This window comes from Crinia signifera, chromosome 9 (genome assembly GCF_055691185.1).
Source record: "Crinia signifera chromosome 9, ASM5569118v1, whole genome shotgun sequence".
Lineage (NCBI taxonomy): Eukaryota > Metazoa > Chordata > Amphibia > Anura > Myobatrachidae > Crinia > Crinia signifera.
In genome coordinates this window covers 22,455,326-22,470,710 of record NC_139225.1, presented here as the reverse complement: position 1 = coordinate 22,470,710, position 15,385 = coordinate 22,455,326, and the positions used below count along the sequence as shown (strand labels likewise).

Below are 15,385 nucleotides of genomic sequence, written 5' to 3'. Positions count from 1 at the left end.
TGTGACTTACATATTAGTAGAATGATGAATGGCTGAAGATATAAGACTGAGGGCTAATCACCCATCAAGCCACTTAAAGTGTATATGTAGCTTGTTAATAACAATGTGATAACATCTTATTTACATAACTATAAAAGAGTTGCCCTTTTGCGGTCAGTAATGACTAATAATGTTTCGCTACTGTTCAGCAGAGGTAAAAATTTATCTTCATAAAGTGTCTCCATTGCCACCCGGGCATTTCCACTGTAGATCCCGTGCTTCCGGAGTCCCGTGTACTGGGCTTTCAAAAGAATATCTTCAACAAAATGGTTCCTGTAGTGTAGACCAAAATGTAATGAGACGCACAGTCTTATGTCCGTCCCGGCGTCACGTGTCTATGTGGCCAGCTGACCGTGACCGGCCAAAGCTGCTGCCTGTCATGTGACCAAGCTGCAGCTGCAGCTGCCTGTGCCTGACTGCCGTGCGCACAGTGACAGGAGTCGGACTCCGGAGAAGAGCCGAGGGTGATTTACGCGACGCAGCTATAACAATGTAACAACATGTACAGTATGAGTACTGCCACTACGGCAGTACATTGCTACTCTTGCCATCTGTTATTACTGCCACGGCTGCACTACATTGCTATACCTGCATTCTCGCCACCGCGGCACTTCATTGCTACACCTGCACTCTGGTACTGCCACTGTTGCACTACATTGCTACTCCTGCACTCTATTACTGCCACAGCTGCACTACATTGCTACTCCTGCATTCTGCAACTGCCGCATTACATTGCTACGCCTGCACTCTAGTACTGCACCTGCACTCTAGTACTGCCCCTGCTGCACCTGCACTCTGGTACTGACACTTGCACTACATTGCTACACCTGCCCTCTGGTACTGCCACGGCTGCACTGCATTGCTACAACTGCACCCTGGTACTGCCACTGTTGCACTACATTGCTATACCTGCGTTCTGCCACCGCGGCACTACATTGCTACACCTGCACTCTGGTACTGCCACTGTTGAACTACATTGCTACTCCTGCACTCTGTTTATTACTGCCACAGCTGCACTACATTGCTACTCCTGCATTCTGCAACTGCCGCATTACATTGCTACGCCTGCACTCTAGTACTGCACCTGCACTCTGGTACTGCCACTGTTGCACTACATTGCTACACCTGCCCTCTGGTACTGCCACTGTTGCACTACATTGCTACACCTGCCCTCTGGTACTGCCGCTGCTGCACTGCATTGCTACACCTGCCCTCTGGTACTGCCGCTGCTGCACTGCATTGCTACAACTGCACCCTGGTACTGCCGCTGCTGCACTACAGTGCTGCTCTTGCTCTCGTGTTCTGCATTTTGTAAATAAATACCTTTTTTATGTGTGTAATAAGTATATGAAGTCATATGTCTATCTGTAATACATGCTACATGTAGTACATATGATACATGCCTCCTATCTCATTGACTCAGCACCATGAGTTCTTAATATATAAATCACAGGAATACATTTAGTATTCAATACTTTTGCCGAGTGTTTTGATGGCGCGCACGGGCACACCGTTATATACCGCAGGTGGCTGTGTGGATCCGTGTTTATGCACCGCAGGCGCCTTCACGGGCCTGTGTTTATGTACCGTATGTGACTGCGTGGACCAGCGCTTATGTACCACAGATTGATGGCTATATGATTACGTTCTCTGGTGTCTGTTTCAGGATAATGGATTCAGATGTGTTTGAGCCGCTTATAGATCCCAGGTCTCCAGATACTGAGAGTGAACACGACCGATATTTGAGGTAATTTTCTGCTGTTAAGAAATGTGATAATCGTGTCACTGTCTCAGGGGCAGATTAATTAAGCCTAATGAAGTGGTAAGTGACAATGCAGCAGCCAATCAGCTCCTAACTGTCACAATACAGACTGGGTTTGGAAAAATTGCAGTTGGGAGCTAATTGGCTGCTGCGTTATCAACTTTCACTTTATCACTTCACCAGGAGTAATATATAAGCCTCTTAGTTGCTGTACCCCATGCTGTGGGGTAGCGCCCCAGGCACTGTGGCGGATATACAGGAGCTACCACTGTGCAGCTCAGGTGGTGGCACAATTACAGTGTATATTACAGCCTCCACACACAAACCGTACCACATGGGCATGCAGTTAATCACTGATTCATATGCCTGCTGATTGGCAGACATCTGGAAAACCTGCAATGCAGAGGGTAGGTTTAATAACCCATATACTAGGGATATATTACATTACAGGCTGCTGTAGGAATCCCACCTTCTGTGCATACAATACCCACAAGTGGTCTGTAGGAAACTCTCCAGTTTAGCAATCAGTTGTACAAGCTGCCACGAGTGTTGTCTTAGCTACTACTATCTGTAATCACTGGCTCAGTGTTGGGGGGGGGGGACACACACCAGGAGATCTGTGCGGAATCTGGCAGCAAATGGGATTTACTGGCTTTATCTTGTCTGATTCTGCAGCAAAGTCCGCAATAGGAACCTGTACTTGCTGACGTTCGCTGCGGTGTTGGGACCCCTGAGTTTTGGCTTTGTTTTGGGGTACAGCTCTCCAGCCATCTCCGACCTAAAGAATGCGGACGATCCTCGTCTAGTGCTGGATAAGGAGGCAGCGTCTTGGTTTGGGGTGAGTCACTTGGGGGGTGTTATCTGGCACCCCAGGATCCATCCACTTAGCCTGAGAGTACTCCGAGGTGGTCAGGAGAGATTGGGGGTCTATGTAATTAGAGTCGCAAACTGACGTTTGACGGATGACAGCAGTTTTCTAGGTTTTTTTTCTTTTTTTTTAAGTGTAATCCATGATTCGACCTATTAAATGTTTTTTTATTTATTTATTTTTTTCCCAGCAGCTTGGAATGCTGTGACATGGCGGAAACCACTTGGATTGGCGGAATAGCCACCAATCCATGTGCTTTTGGCGTAAACTGGGCCAAATTCGACAGGGTTTGGCCCGTTTCTGATAATCTCAATCCGACTTTAGAGAAAGTCGAACTGAGGAGGGTGGGATGGTGCCGGGTGAGCAGCAGCAGCGGTGGTGCCGCTGCTCACCCAGCGCCGTCCTCCTGCGGCTGCTGCTCACTAGGGGCTAGGTGCACTAAGCACGCCCATGGAAGTGCTGGGCATACCCTTGTGAATGCAGGCGTGCCCATGCATTTTTGGGGCGGGTGGCTGACATCACGACTAGCGGGCATCTAAAAAGTAAGTATAGACTTGTCAGAGCGAAGGCTGGAGAAATCAGTCGATGTGAGCAACCATGAAATGATTTCTCTTTGCGTCCGCAAACCAACTCCTAACTGCCATTCTTCGTACCCAGTCAGGAGCTGATTGTCCGGTACCTTATCTCTCTATGTGGTGTCACTGCTTCTGGTCACGTTGTGGGAGAAAGGGCAGAGAAATGGGAAGTGGTCACTTCCTGAGGGTCATCACTAGCACTGAAGTAAAGGTCGGGGGGGTGGGGGTGTGTGTGTGTGTGTGTGTGTGTGTGTGTGCTGTGTCAGTACATTCTGTCATCTGTTCGCTACATAAATATGAACCTGTTGTAACATCTGCACCAGGATCGTCCAAACCAAACATCGTACAAAGTCAGTTACCGGGAAGCAATACAGTGCGCTCCCTCTTGTTTTCTGGTTCCTTCCTTATACATACTCCTGTCCTCTAAATACAGACATAGGCACCAGGCTTGCGGTATATCAGGTTGGCATTGTGTAGGTCAACCCCAAAAGATCAACATTAACGAAAATGGTTCACACATGAAAAGGTTGACATTAGTTTTTCATGTTTTTTTGTAGATTTTAGGACATGTCCCAAATTAGTGTACACCAGAATGTCGACATTGTGCAGGTCATTAGTTGTCATTCCAACATGTTTTATTTTTCCATAATTAGCACTACTGTTGAATATGTCAACATAATGACCATTGTCGATGTTCTGATTGTCAACGGCGTGACTGGATACCCAGCGTCAGTGTGTGCATTAAAAGTAATACATGTCTATAGTAGTGTTCATTCTAGCAACCGCCATCTTTCAAAACACATGCAGTTCCTGCTCCCTGCCTAGGGTGTCGCTGTCTACTGTGGTGTTTCTAGCACAGGTCTGGTTTAAATATCAGTGCTGATATACAGACCACACTGCTAGAAGCACTACAGCAGACAGTGACACCCCAGGCAGGGAATAGGAACTGCATGGGTTTTCAGAGATGACGAGTGCTAGAATGAACACTATATAGTATTCATAATATTCTGGTCCCCAGACGTTCTGTCTGGTTATTGATTCCGGTCAGTGTCGGGATGGTGTAAGACAGGCATTTCCAAACTGTGGCCCTCCAGCTGTTGTGAAACTACACATCCCAGCATGCCTTGCCATAGTTTTAGCATTCCCTAATGGTAAAACTGTGGCAAGGCATGATGGGACTTGTAGTTTCACAACGGCTGGAGGGCCATAGTTTGGACATGCCTGGTGTAAGAACTGTCATAGACCATTACACACCGACCGAGACACCCAGTAAAGGTCATTATCAGACACCACTTTGCTCACAGCATTGTCTGGCTGCTATACAGTCATTCAGTCGACTTATATTAGGTCGACATGCATGGTCTCGACCACTGGAGGTAGATGTGACTTAGGACGAGACATGAAATATGTCGACAGAGTTGGACGGTTGACACAAGTATTAGGTAGACAAGTCGACAGTCAAAAGTTTGACATGGGTTTTTATCGAGCCGACATGTGCCAACAGCCACGGCACCGTGCTCGAAGCGGTACACTTTGACGGTGTCAAATGTCGACATTTGGGACACATGTTAAATAAATTAAAAACTCATGTTGACCTTTTCATTGTCGACCTAAGCCGTGTTGACTTTCAGTGGTCGACCCAATGCATGTCGACCTTAATGCCCAATACCCGTCTGGCTAGCCTAAGCGGATGCAGACAATGGGCCAGACACAAAAAGTCATTTTGTGTCTGGAACAAACCACGTAACCATGCAAGGGGGGGAAATACATTTATATTGTTTCTGTGCAGGGTATATACTGTCTGCTTTTGCATGTAGCCCACAGCTGTTAGCCTTATTTTTACACTGCAATTAAGATTTATGTTTAAACTCGCCCCATCCCAATCTAACTCTCTCTGCCCCTGTAACATCTACCCCACCTGCAGTGCAACATGGTTTTGCCAATGTGCATGCTTTTGTGCTTTGCTAATAAAGCCGAATCAGGCTTAATAATCGAAATCCAACTCTAGTAGAGGGTCCCAGTGAGAGGATAAGCCCCAGGACTTTGCCCCATTGCCTGAGTTAGGATTGTAAATAGCATTGTTTCTCTCAGTCTATAGTAACGATTGGAGCGGCAGCGGGGGGGATTGTTGGCGGCGTGATCGTGGATCGGATTGGCCGGAAGCTCAGCCTCATGCTGTGCTCTCTTCCCTTCGTCCTCGGTTTCATGCTGATCATATCCGCGCAGAATGTCTGGATGTTACTCTATGGCCGCCTGTTGGCTGGGTTGGCTAGTGGAGTCACCTCGTTAGTGGTCCCTGTAAGTATCATCCAAGTACTGTGCCAGGAGTATACAGTGTCACTGGTATAGGTCATTAATCTGGAGCTAGAAAATATAAGATGGATATGAAAATTGCTGAGGAAAATAAAAATGTGGTACTTGTGTATTAGCAGGGTGCCCATTATGTAGTTTGCGTAGTGGTGTATTGAGAATACCAATACACCACTGTGTTGGCTACATAATTTACGTAACTGGAGCTGTGCTAATACACAATGGTTCATATCCCCACTATCCACGTCATACCCCCAGTCTCCAGGTGGACGTGGAGTTAATTTTATAAAGTGTGGCGAGCCGGAAGCGTGACGAGCGGACGTGGATACACGTCCTCTCGCGGGGCTCGCGGCGCTCACCACACTTTAAAAAATTAACTCCACACCCACATGGATACTGGGGGTATGATGTGGATAGTGGGGATATGACTTTGTTAGTGTGTGTGTAATGGGATTTATACTTAACCTCCTCTGGCCCAGCCACCGCATCCATCGTCCACGATCCCCGCTGATGGTGCCCCTCCTCCGGCAGTCACTCCCCAGCGTCCCCCCTCCTCCGGCAGTCAGTCCCCAGCGCCAGCAATGTACGCAATTAGCGTAGTGCCGCTGGGGGAGCAGGGAAACCATGTGATTCTCCCCCAGCGGCAGTACGCTGAATTACATACATTGCTGGTGCCGGGGAGCCACTGCCGCGCCGCCCACACTCCACTCAAGCCCCGCCGCTCGCCCTTCAGTGCCGGGACCCCGTCCCAACTCCACTCAAGCCCCACCGCCCACCCTTCAGTGCCGGGACCCCATCCCAGCTCAGCCCCGTCCCCGCCGCGCGCATAACATCACTCTAGCAGGGCGCCCGGCTAGGCTACGCTGACAACCTAGCCTAAGATACGTTGTTAGCGTAGCCGGGCACCCTGCTAATACACAAGTACCAAAAATTTGCACAATGAACTAACGAGAAATAAAGCCTTGACCAGGTCTACAAAGTCCAAGCAAGTCACGGCACACGAACATATATGAACCATGTCACGGCCGATATAACAGAACTACCTATTACTGAACACAGTTCTTATTTTATCTTCTTGACTCAGCCCTTTTGGCTACTCTTTGGTGCCAGTGGCAGTTTATGCAAATATGAGGGAGAAAATGCGCAGGCAAATGAAAGTTGGCCGCTGTCATGGCAACTATGAATGAAGGACACAAATTTATAGCAATGCAAAAAATAGGCCTTGCTTATAGTGAGTAATTTTTGTTTTATTTCATGGAAATGTTAAATTAAGCAAACGGTCTTAAAGAGGAACTCTAATTGAATTTAGAGGATGAGCATTAAATGTTAATGTTTCCTGGAGTCCTCTTCTTATTCTACAGAAAGCTGAGGTAAAAATGACTCGGAGGTAGACATTAATGGGACAGAGCCCTCTGTTGCCCAGTTATCGTTAAAATCTGCAGAATACATGTGCGTCCTGGCTTTTACCATGCAATAATGTTTCTTGCACATAGCGGAGGAAGCCATTTTGTACCCTCGGCTAATATTTTTGAAAGTGACTCAAATCTCCGGGAGGCTGCTGTGGGATTATCAGTCTGCGCCTCAGTGATGTCACTGGTGTGTAGCAGATTGATAGGTGCATCCCACAAGATTGTTGACCTCACTACCACAAGATGGCTGCCTTTATGGTCTCACACTGGACGGTGCTATTTGTATAAAGCTTCTCCCACAAAAGTTAAAATACCCCTGTTCTGTTCCGAAAGAGATCCTCAAATCTGAGAGACTTACTGTATATTGTAACCTGACTTGTAGGTGTATATTTCGGAGACGTCCCACTCCAGAGTACGGGGCACGCTGGGCTCCTGCGTCCAGTTAATGGTGGTTACGGGCATTGTTGGAGCCTACATTTCAGGTACTGGGGATTTATTTTATGGCTAATATTTTTACCTTCCAATGCACCTCCATGTTACATCCTCCCCACATCATATCGATCCCCATAGAGATGACGAAGGGGAGCATGGTTTATGGTTGTTGCCATCTCCTTTCACCATTTTGTGGCCTATGTGATCCCCAGGAATGTTCCTGGACTGGCGTTGGCTTGCGGTCTTCTGCTCCATCCCACCGGTCCTCATGCTCCTGTTTATGTGCTTCATGCCTGAGAGTCCCCGATTTCTCATCAACCAGGGCAGACGGACCGAGGCCTTGTCTGCTCTCCGCTTTCTCCGAGGTCCAGGCGTGAACCATGAGTGGGAATATCGTCAGATTGAGTCCAGTGGGAATGAGGAGGTATGTAATATAGACATATATAACACAGCTGGCATGACCTAAACAACGCACCTAAAGCATGTCTCTTTATGACAGCCATGTCCAAACTGCGGATCTCCAGCTGTTGTGAAACTACACATCCCAGCATGCATTGCCACAGTTTTAGCATTCTCTAATAGCAAAACTGTGGCAAGGCATGATGGGACTTGTAGTTTCTCAACAGCTGGAGGGCCATAGTTTGGACATGCCTGCTTTATGAAATAGTCTTGGCAGCAATCCTGGCTATTAGATGTGATGTAGACACTTCCCTGTGGGGTCTCCTCCTCTGATCTTGATTCTTCGATATCTATTGGAGATAAGACAGCCCGGAGACGTATTTGACTCCTTTCTATGATGTAACCATATTGGTTTTCCTGTCCAATCAGGAGAGCAGCCTGAAGTTGGCAGATTTCCGCAATCCGTCCATCTATAAACCCTTTGCCATTGGGATTTTGCTGATGTTCTTTCAGCAAGCCACCGGTATCAACGCAGTCATGTTCTATGCCGACATGATCTTCGAAGAAGCCAATTTCAAGGTATGTGGCGCCCTCTGCTGTATAATATAGAAATATATATCTGGAAGTTTGCTGGCTGCTCTCATTTCCTTTTCTATGTTGTGCAATGTGTTTTATTCCAGAACAGCAGCTTGGCGTCGGTCATCGTGGGGCTGGTGCAGGTGGTTTTTACCGCTGTAGCTGCGCTCATCATGGATAGAGCAGGAAGGAAGCTTCTCCTTATTATCTCAGGTATAACAACGTATCGTACAGAGCCGAAGGCTTGACCGCTGCATATATTATATTAATCTGCCATATCCATTCTTGGAAAAGAATCCTGTTGACATTGCTGAGAGTACCACTGTTGTGGGTGTGTTTGGCTGTTAGATAAATGGAAGCTGATCTTGTTGCTTTATGCTTCTGATACTTTGGGGTTATTCAGACGGGTTGGGATCATTGGGTCTACAGCATGATGGTCGACAGTCATTAGGTCGATGTAGGTCTAGGTCGACATGGTTCTAAGTCGAAAGGTCATTAGATCTACAATGTCTAGGTCGACAGTCAAAAGGTCGACATGACTGTGGTTTTTTTTACCTGAGGGTCGACACAGTCAACATGGACACAGTTTAAAGTGCACCGCTTCCCCTCACATCGCTCTCTGCGCTCGCAATGTGTCGGGCACACATGTCGTCTCAAAAAACTGTGAAAAACCCCATGTCGAACAAATGACCTGTCGAACTAATGCCTTTTCGACCTAGAACCATGCCGACCTTTTCCCCTGTCGACCATCATGCTGTAGACCAAATGACCGCATCCCATTCAGACCGAATCACTGGGCTGCTAATTGTCAGAGTCCTGCAATCAGGTATACACCGCCCTGCCACAGTGAAATCCCGAGCAAGCCTATGAATTGCGTAGCTTGGCTAGTGAAAGTTAGCTGGATTGTTGATTAGCTGCAAATCCATTTACCAGCCGCTCACCATGGAATGATTTCCCAGTGTGTGCAGTCTCTGCGTATCCCAGGACTTACTCGGTGGCTGCGATAGAAACAGTCTGATCGGGGGCGGAGCTGATGTCACATTACATCCCCTCACACACCTGGCCACGCCCCTCACCATGGAATGATTTCCCAGTGTGCGCAGTCTGTGCGTATCCCAGGACTTACTCGGTGGCTGCGATAGAAACAGTCTGATCGGAGGCGGAGCTGATGTCACATGACATCCCCTCACACACCTGGCCACGCCCCTCACCATGGAATGATTTCCCAGTGTGCGCAGTCTGTGCATATCCCAAGACTTACTCGGTGGCTGCGATAGAAACAGTCTGATCGGGGCAGGGGCTGACGTCACATGACTTCCCCTCAAACATCTGGGCACGGCTGCGTTTTCCCTGACACTCCCAGAAAACAGCCAGTTACCTCCCCCCAGACGCTGGCTTCCTGTCAATTCACTTTCATAGGGCCAGCGAATTAAAAAAACAATTCCTACACATGCATCGATAATCGCCTGGCCTGCAAATGTGCAGCCCAGCGATCAGGTCTGAATAAGCCCCTTTTATGTCTTCGCCGTAGTCTCATTCTTCTCAATGCTGTAGTCTCAGTGCTGCAGTTACCTGCATTTCGTAACTGCATACATTTTTTTTTTTTTTTTTAATCATTAACTGTAATAGGCCTGTTGGGTCTGTTTTGTCAATATACCACCTGCCTACTTTAAGCTGTGGGTCAGATACGCTCCCCAGTACACTGTATCTAACTATTACTGTTTCCTTCAGGAACCATCATGACGATCAGTGCAGCCCTGTTTGGGGTGTTCTTTAAAATCACAGAGGTGCATGTTCACAATTCCTCGGACACCCTGACTATGGGTAGCGGTGGGGACCCTGCAGACCACCTGGCCTGGTTGGCGTTGACCAGCATGGGGCTGTTTATCACTGGTGAGGTTCTACTTTCTTTTAATAAAGAGTATTTGATGAGGGGAAAAAGTACTGGTGTCACTGTAATGGTGCCCACTACCGATGTGCGCCAGCCATCTGAACTATGCTCAGATCTCTGTGCTCTGATGTGGCAGGACCAGTGTTCTCCGGAGAGAACACGGTCCATCTGACTACATTTATATTGCATGCATCTAGACGATTGATATCGCGTGGGGCTGCGTATCTCTATGGCCCCTACACGGAGAAATTTCTGGGTAGTTTTCAAAGCGATATGACTAGATTGCTTAGAATATGGCCCACATCTGCTCCGTGTGTAGGGGCCGTAGCGATGTGGGGCCCCTTGCGTCATTATCGCCCATCTAGATTTTTACTGTCTGCAGTGTAACGACTGCATGAGACGTGGCATGCAGGCCACTAGTATCTGTGCCCCCGATCTGTCCCTCTGACACCACAAGGTGATGAAGCCACTGAATGCTGTGTTCGTTCTGTGGCTCCACAATTCTCTGGTCATCCCTTGCTCTCGGAGTGCAGAACGCTGTGCTGTAGGGGGATTGCTTTGGAGTCCACAGGGGCCTCTAAATTGATAAAACTCCTAGTTATGCCCCGTATGGGAGCCTGTATATGACAGCATAATATAGGCACATATGGCATCGTACTATATAGTATAGATATAGTGTTGTATGTAAATATGAACCTATATAGCAAAGGGACTGATAGCCAGGCAAATACGTTGTGACCAATTTAATGTGTGATCTCATTTGATCAACAATTTACCTGGAAATATGTCCGCGTTCTATATTTACACTGTGGGTTTCGTGCTGGGATATAATTGGCTCAGATGGGAAATCTGAGGTAGATTCCCCCCCCCCCCCCCCTTCCACAGTTAGTTTTGTTGTTCCCACTCCCGTCCCTTTGACCCTATTTCTCGTCCTCTCCGCAGGTTTTTCGATTGGCTGGGGCCCTATTCCCTGGCTGGTTATGTCCGAGATCTTCCCGGTGCGGGCAAGGGGCGTGGCCAGCGGAATGTGTGTGGTAACTAACTGGGGCTGCGCTTTCCTCGTCACAAAGATATTCCACAACCTGATGGTAAGTGCTGATTTTATGGTCTCGTGACATTTTACGGTTCTCCTGCCCATCCACTTAGAGTAGCTCAGTTGCCCGTAGCAACCAGCAATCTGTTGCCGCCTGCCACTTTATAGCATGTACTTGCTAGTTGGCTGCTATGTGATACCTTACAGCACGGTTATCTTGGGGTGTGTGTAGTCCCATAAACTCTAACCATACTGTCAGGTTCGTTAGAAGTGTGTGTGTGTGGTAGTTTCCAATGGAACAATGACTGAGGGCTCCCAAGATGGCCGCCTCACCCTCAGTAAAAATGTAACTGAGTTCCGTCGAGAGAAAGGTGCTATAAATAAAATTTTATTATTATTATTTAACTAGTTACCAGCCTGTTAAAATGATGGAACAATTCAACAGGAAATTTTCCCAATTTTTTTTTCTTTGTACTTTTTTCATGCTTTTCCCCTTACGCCACTCTAAATGTGAACACTAAAGTGTGCCGAACGCAGCTGTAGCATAACGCGCCATGCGAGGGTACATGCATGCCCAGAGGGAGCAAAGCTTGAATTGCTCATTCAAGCACCATCTGGTGGCTGCTGGCGTGCAAAACACTTGAATCCCCCCTCAGAGTTGAGGAGTAGCATTAGCCTTTTATTATATAGCATGATTTTATGTATGCAAATACAAGTCCTCGCCTCCATTTTCTGAATATGCAGTGGGGGAGATGGAAGAAGCAGCAAGGTTCCGTCACGCACTAACTGGCTGCTGATATTGCTGGTGGCGCCTGTTTATTGATCTCTGTTTTTGGCAGGACTCTCTGACCTCCTATGGGACGTTCTGGTTATTTGCTGGTTTCTGCGGCCTAAACATCGTCTTCACGGTTTTCTGTGTCCCTGAGACGAAGGGAAAAACTCTGGAACAGATTGAGTCTTATTTTCAGCGAGGACAGAATAGCCGCACCTCCAACAACACCATTCAGTGATGCACAGAGATAACGGGCGCACAGTCACATGACCAGGCCAAGTGACTCCTTCCCTCACAGATGAGGTGGCGCTGGCGTGTTCTACTACACTAGATGGACCCAGACTTCACAGAATCTGTGCTCCGTTCTTATCACTGGAAGTAACCGCACGGAATACGTCAGGCCGACTTTGCAGGTGCTGATTCACGAATCCTTCCCCTCATATGCAACTGAGGAGAGTGACGCTCAGGCATAGTGGCTGCTCTCTGTCATGTTACTGTTTAGAAGTACAAAGGACATAGACTACTGCTATCTTACCCGGGAAAGGGGCAGGACTTTGTCAGGTTCAAGCTCCACCCATTGGTAGAGCCTATGTCTCGTCTGCCAGATGCAATGCGTTCTAGGGGGAAGTGTATTCCTTAGTGATGCATTTAAAACTTTAATGTTTAATTATGTCTCATTCTATTGTTACATATTCTAGCACAGTGTTATTGGGGATAAAGTATTCTGATACACCACAAATACTTAGTGACCAGTATGGGGTGGGAAATGAGAGTAAGCCCCACCCACCTGCGTGAGGTTGCAGTAGTAGGTGGATCCCATAATTTGTCCCTGCAACTCTCAAACTGTGGCTCTCCAGCTGTTGTGAAACTACACATCCCAGCATGCCTTGCATCGCTGGAGAGCTATAGTTTGGCCATGCCTGGTCTAGAACATCTTTAGGTTGAGCCGTTGTTACATTCTAATACTTGGGTTTTTCTATTATGGACTTTGGGTCACTTTGTGGGAACTTTGATTCTTGGGAGAAATTGTTACTGATCTTATGATCTCAGGGAAGTGAATGTTCTGTATATATATCTTTAAATAAAATGATACCTTTTATATATTCAAGTCCATTCTGTTTAGTATTCTGGGACAGGATCTGAAATGTGCAGGGTAAATAGAAATGCAGTATAAACCCCAAATGTTTCAGAATGTACTAAATAAGCCCCTCCAGCGGGACTCCGGTGCGAAGGGTAACGCCAGCTGTAGCCGGTCTCATTTTAAAGAAGTCTAAAGCTGTGTACACACGGGGGAGATATGCCGCAGAGGTAATCAGCTGGTCGCAGGAGCATGTTCCTGCGACCAGCGATTAGAACGGGGCTGAAAACGGGAACGTGCACCCGACGATTTATCGCTGGGGCACACTCCCATCACTGCCAATATGGTCGCCAGCGACCATATTTCCAGCGATTTCAGCCCCTATCGCTGCCGAGTGTACGCGGCTTAAGGGGTTCTCTACGCATCGCTGCCGGTAGCATCTACCAGACACTTGTGGTCAATCCCAGGGCATGCTGGGAGGGATTAATGTCAGATCTCACACAGCCCCGCGTAGAGAAGTCCATAGGCTTCTACCTGGCATTACCATCTGCTTTGGAACCCCACCAGACAGGCTTTAGTACTTTCAGAATTAAAAAAAAAAAAACGTAAAAGAGGTGTTTACTGCATTTCTTATTTTAGTACATCCCACCCTGTGTGAGGTGATTCCTCCCAGCATGCCCTACCGCTGCCAGCATCACTCTGAGTAATATTCAAAAAGGGGAGCCACACATACTGCCACCCCAAACATCACTGTCCTGGACTCACTGGCAGTTGATGTGACCACCCCCCCTCTTTGAATATTGGACTGTACTGGAGCCCCGCCTCTGTAACTGCCACTGGCAGGGAAGTCCAGGAGCAGAGCATTTTGTACCTAAAGGAATGGGTCATGTTGGAGGGTATGCAACTGCCATTGCAGCAGACCACTCTTATCAGGAGAGCTTCCCTTTACGTCACTGATTGCATATGTTAGTACATATGCCATAAGCATCAGCGCGATGAGCAGTGGGATGTGCCGCAAGTGGTTGGTACATCCTGCCCCATATGTATTTCATAACTGAAGTGTTTATAATTGGCTAAATATGCATAGAACAAGCATGGACAAACTATGGTCCTCCAGCTGTTGTGAAACTACAAGTCCAATCATGCTTTGCACAGTTTTGCTATTGGGGAATGGCTAAAACTATGGCAAGGCATGCTGGGATGTGTAGTTTCACAACAGCTGGAGGGCCACAGTTTAGCCATGCCTGGTATAGAGTGACTGACTGTTTGCCAGTCTTGAGTCATGCATAAGAGTGGGGCCAGAAAAGTCCCAGCCACAGAAATGGTTCCAGTCTCTGCATGTCGGCCCACATTGTATCCTGTCAGGACGCAATCCTTTAGATCAGGGTTGGGCTTCATCTATCCTATCTGGAAAGGTTGGAGATGTAGTAATGTACATTATACAAGAGCTGCAGTTTGTGGTTTAGAGTTGTACTTTTTAAAGTTCATGTATATTTTAAATGTTAAAAAGTTTTCATATCTGTTCTGTAAAAACGCAGTTTCACCTCAGATTGGAAATTATAGCCTTCACCCATCTTGTTGTACAATTCGGTGCTCTTGGGGTTGCTGGATTTGTAGTACAGCACCCCAGGGGTACGTACATGGGAAGTGGTGACCTGAATATATGACAAAACCTCTGTAAGATCTTCCCGTTGGCAGGTAATTGTCCAGCCTGGTGCAGGTTCGTGGCATGGATGAGGATGTAGCCTCCACCATGGCACACGTATATAGCCAGCAAGCAAAACCTATGAATATGGGGACCAAATGATTGCCTATGTATGGATTAGCACTCCATTATACAACCTCATGTAGCAAATAGGGGGTGTTCCATCAGATCAGCAGAGATGGGGGGGGGGGGGGGGTCAGTTTGCTGCAGCTCACTTATAATTCATCCATACGTGGGACAATGAGTTGGACAGAAATGGCACGTAATAAGGGGCATGATGGGATGTGTAGTTTCCCCAGCAGCTGAAGTCCTGCAGAGAGCCTACACCAGGTGTAGGAGAGGAGATGTGTATTTGTGCCATTTTCAGAATGTTTTCCCCTAATGTAGAAGGCGCAACATCTGTAACAGGAACCCTTTCGTAGTGTTATTGGATTGTACAGTGTTTGTGGGTCTTTGAAAGAGACAGAGGTACAGTTATCGCTTACTTGAAAATGGCCACAAGATGGCAGCGTTTGCAAATTGTAGCAATCCTGCAC

General features: G+C 47.4%; 1 protein-coding gene across 3 annotated transcripts; it reads left to right on the top strand.

The window, feature by feature from the left end:
* The first annotated feature begins 374 nt into the window (after nt 1-374).
* SLC2A8 (solute carrier family 2 member 8) lies at nt 375-13,165 on the top strand. Of its 3 annotated transcripts, none has more exons than XM_083158548.1 (11): nt 375-503; nt 1,706-1,786; nt 2,477-2,639; nt 5,336-5,542; nt 7,346-7,445; nt 7,608-7,819; nt 8,224-8,373; nt 8,475-8,583; nt 10,102-10,263; nt 11,204-11,349; nt 12,134-13,165. In XM_083158548.1, the coding sequence occupies exons 2-11, from the start codon at nt 1,710-1,712 to the stop codon at nt 12,302-12,304; spliced, it is 1,497 nt and encodes a 498-aa protein (XP_083014674.1). In that variant the 5' UTR covers nt 375-503; nt 1,706-1,709; the 3' UTR covers nt 12,305-13,165. The 3 variants fall into 3 exon arrangements, with proteins under 3 accessions (XP_083014674.1, XP_083014672.1, XP_083014673.1); XM_083158546.1 differs by having other exon boundaries at nt 378-531; XM_083158547.1 differs by having other exon boundaries at nt 396-541.
* The last annotated feature ends 2,220 nt before the right edge of the window (nt 13,166-15,385 follow it).